The 3,940-nt window shown below is 40.8% G+C and overlaps 1 protein-coding gene across 1 annotated transcript; it reads right to left on the bottom strand.

Annotated features, from left to right (window-relative positions):
- Positions 1–1,264: 1,264 nt before the first annotated feature.
- Positions 1,265–3,616, bottom strand: PPP4R3C (protein phosphatase 4 regulatory subunit 3C). Its single transcript, XM_087426451.1, has one exon. It carries the CDS (start codon positions 3,614–3,616, stop codon positions 1,265–1,267), a length of 2,352 nt encoding a protein of 783 aa, XP_087282577.1.
- Positions 3,617–3,940: the final 324 nt, after the last annotated feature.

Below are 3,940 nucleotides of genomic sequence, written 5' to 3'. Positions count from 1 at the left end.
TCACCAAATGGTACAAAGCAAGTAGTGGTATTTTTAATATAAAATAAGTGTCTGTCTGATGGAAAGCTATACTTCATATCTACACAGACAGCCCGTCTTGTTCAAACAACAGTCAAAATTAAAATTGAAATTAACCCTTAAATCCTCAAAACAGGAAAACTGCTTCAATTGAAGTTATTCCAGGAAAAATGGACCCAGTTAACTTGCTCCTCTAAAAATAAAACCTCTTAACTCTGCTACAACTTATTTTTAGAAATTCATTTGCATCTACTTTTTATTGAAGCACCTTTCATCTTTCATAGACTGTCATATAAACACCCTTCCTTGTTTATAGAAAAAACTTCATGTACTGCAGGTGGAATTTGACACTTAGATAACTTTTTCTTGGTCCAAAATGGTTTCTAGATATCAAATGCCACTTCATTCAGCACTATTTTTTGTATGTTAGTCTTTGTAAATGACACTTTAAAACTGACCTGCTGCTCTGCAGACACAACTTTATTTATGAATCAGGAAATGACTTCCAAGTATCTTCACAATCTAGGCAGTTTAAAGCATTCTGTTCTACCCACTCCCCAGGTCCCAGAGAACACCTTTTTAGAATACTACTGGACTGATTCTTGGCATCTCTTATCTAAAAAAAAAAAAAGTCATATTAACAACTGCACATTTTGAATCCAGCTTCCTTTTTTATTCATGAAAATACACAGTTACTTCCCTTTTATTCATGAAATAACACCAAGTTATTACCCATAAGGCTGAATTTTTGCTAAATCTTCACAGAAATATGCATAGCTTAACTTCATTTCTTATTACAGTTGACTTTGTTTTCCATATAAACATAAACATAAATTTTTATTTCAAAGAAAGCAACTGAAGGAAAGAAAACCATAGGTAGAAGTGTTAGGCAAGTAATGTCATAGACTTTGCAACTGCACTGTTAAAGTCGTTTCTAAAACATACCCCTGGAACAAAACTACACTACAATTATATTATCAACCTGCCTCCTCCCCTCAAACGAAGACTTTTCTTGCTAAAAAGTTATCACTTAGGTTCTGCTTAGCTTTTTTCTTAAAAGATTCTGAGAAGTATGGTTTTTATAAAACCAAACCCTTCTAGAGGACAACACTGAGCATCTTTACTACTTATTATACTTATAAATTCACATGAGGAAGCTTTTGGATTCAGATTTTTCAGCTAATTGATGTTAACAAAATTTTAGTAACATAGAATTTAGTAACGTTAAGGGTCTGTCATAAAGAGCTTACGAGCTATGATGTGGTCTTTTCCCGAGGGGTGCTTCCTCCTCCTCATCTTCTTCTTCATCATCTGGATAATCCACTAAGGCAATCACCCTACTACTGCTTGGGCCGCTTGCTCCATCGCCAGCACCGGAAGAATGGGATGAAGTGAACTTGAACTCGCCAGAAGCTGTTCTTTTAGGAAGATCTACCTTGTCTTCACTTTCTTTCGGTTTTGTCGTCTCCACAAATTTATCACAAGGATCTTGAAAATCATCTTCCAATGGTGGCATATCTGCTTCTCCTTCCTCTATATTTTCTTTAAAACCCATTTCTTCCTTCACCTCCAAGACTTCGGCACTTCTGTGAAATATTTTACTATAGAGCAAAGCACGCAAATTCTTCTGTATTTGACTCTGTTTTTTTTTCTCTTCTTCATATTCGATCTTCAATCCTTTGAACGTCTTAACGTATTCAATCGGTTCAAATACCTTATAAAACTTTTCAACTACATGTGCAACAAGAGGCTTGATATTTTCCACTCTTATGTATTCGAACAGCTCAATAACAGCTGAATTCAACATATTGTACCGACTTCCATTACCCAGAAGAGCATTTACAACTGGCTCAAAAAGATTTCCCTTGATGATGTAACGAATATAAAATTCATCTTTAAGGCCAACCATCCTTCTCATAAAGCGAACAGAACACAGGCTCAGGAAAGTGTGCTTTGACTTCAACAAGACCAAGATTCTTCTTAGCAAGTCTTTGCTCAAAATATAGTTTTTTATGTAATGTGCGTGACGTTCCACACAAAATGTGAGCAGCCCTACGATTAAGGAAAGAAGCTGTGCTGTGGGATAATTATCAAGGTGATAATTGTTGCTTTTGTCAGATCCAGCTATATTATTTTCTTCACATATATATTCTGAAGTGGTGGCCAAAAGTGGTGCTACAATGTTATTCATGCAATGTTTATAGAAGAAACTTAGAAACTCACTTTTTTCACATTTATTAGGTGACCCCAGCATGTCATCTGGATCAACCAGGGCACGAAGAAGTTCCATTAAATCAACAGCACCTCCTAGCTCAGGATCAGGATCAGAGATCACTTGTCCAACAATCAAATTAATGAAAAGGTCACCTTCTTCACTCTGCTGGGCTTCTTTCATCATAAATTCTCTTATCATGGATGCATTGTACTCTACTAGATAAGCAAATATATCAGTAGCAACTGACCTTATTTGCCAGTCACCGAGGCTCATTACAACTTTAAGAGCAGGAAGAATTCCCAATTCTGCCAGTGTTTTGAACAGCACATCTCTGCTTTCAGGTTGTAAAGTCTGAGAAAATGCACAGAATTCCTTGAAAAACAATACCAACTCACGCCGTTTGTCATCATCTGTATTCTTATCCCTTAACTGTGCAAAAACTACAGACAAAAACTCGTCATCTTCCTGCAGCATGTTGACTATCTCAACCTTGTTGAAGAAAATAAAAGCTGTGAGAGCAGAAAGCACATTCTCTTCAAAGACGGATGGCACAGGCAAAAGGATGTCGTAAACGTACTGTGCCCTGTACGTCTGATGTATTTTTCGCCTAAGTTTAGAGTCAGCTATTGGCACAACTTCCTTGAACCTTACATGCTGGGTCAAGAATTCTCTATGCCTTTGCGGCTGAGCCAAAGCAGGGTCGTATTCAAGGCATCCCACCACATCCATGATACACTCTTCAGAAAACAGGACCTCCAACAGAGATGTCTTGTTGAGGAATAAGATGCCTTTAATAATTTCATGCAAATGGTGTAAGCCTTCAGTATCCCGCAGGTTCTCACAAATGCGGAACAGCAGCAGTAGCTTTCTAATATAGTCGTCATTTTCCAAGAGCAGAGCCAGACTTTCCTTAAGAATAGGCGAGGTGAGAACCGAGGTAACTAGCTCCGCAATCTGTTGAAGTGTATTGAGCTCACAGTTCGGCAGGTCGATGACACAACCGGGTTCCAACACCTCCTCAGACTGTTGTTCTGGTTCTCCAAAGATGGCCTGTGCGATTTCGGCAGTTGGGTCTTTACCTCGAACCCGGCAAATGTCTTCCCAGATCTCCTGACAACTTGTTTCATCCTGGAAACTTAACGCCATATCACGGTTGTCAGAGTCAGTCCAAACAATTAAAGTCCCTTGTTGTTTCTGAAAAGGCTCGTCTGGATTTATCTTTGATTCAAAGATCAGTGAGTCGTCCGACTCCGATCGAATGACCAGGGCCTCGCCCTGGAGCTGCTCCACGTAAGTGCACGAGATGTAGCCGGTGCCTATATCGTCCCATTGTTGCTCTTGATTCAGGACATAGACTTTTACATGGTGCTTTTTGTCAGCCATGGCGACCTCCGGTCTCGTCACCTCAGCCTCGGTCTCTTGACTTCAGCTCTGCTCGCGGCGCGGCACCTCAGGTCTGCTCTCGGCGCGCGGCACCCGCTTCGGCTTCGAGCGTGGCACGTACCAACGTACCCGCGTACCAACGGTAGCTTACGCTGCTGTGGCAGCGACGGTGGCCCCGAGGTGGCAAGTCAAGAAAAGCGCAATCAAATATGGCAGAGTTGCAGTGGTTACGGGGACTCCGGCGGCTCGTGTTGTAGGTAAGGTTCCCCCACAGTCCCCAGCGGCTCCCGAGATCAGTAGGTTCCCCCGGATCCCGCTACCTCT

Source organism: Ceratotherium simum, chromosome X (genome assembly GCF_057802395.1).
Source record: "Ceratotherium simum simum isolate JZ-2026a chromosome X, ASM5780239v1, whole genome shotgun sequence".
Classification (NCBI taxonomy): domain Eukaryota; kingdom Metazoa; phylum Chordata; class Mammalia; order Perissodactyla; family Rhinocerotidae; genus Ceratotherium; species Ceratotherium simum.
The sequence above is the reverse complement of the archived record's forward strand: the minus strand, read 5'-3'. Positions and strand labels throughout refer to the sequence as shown.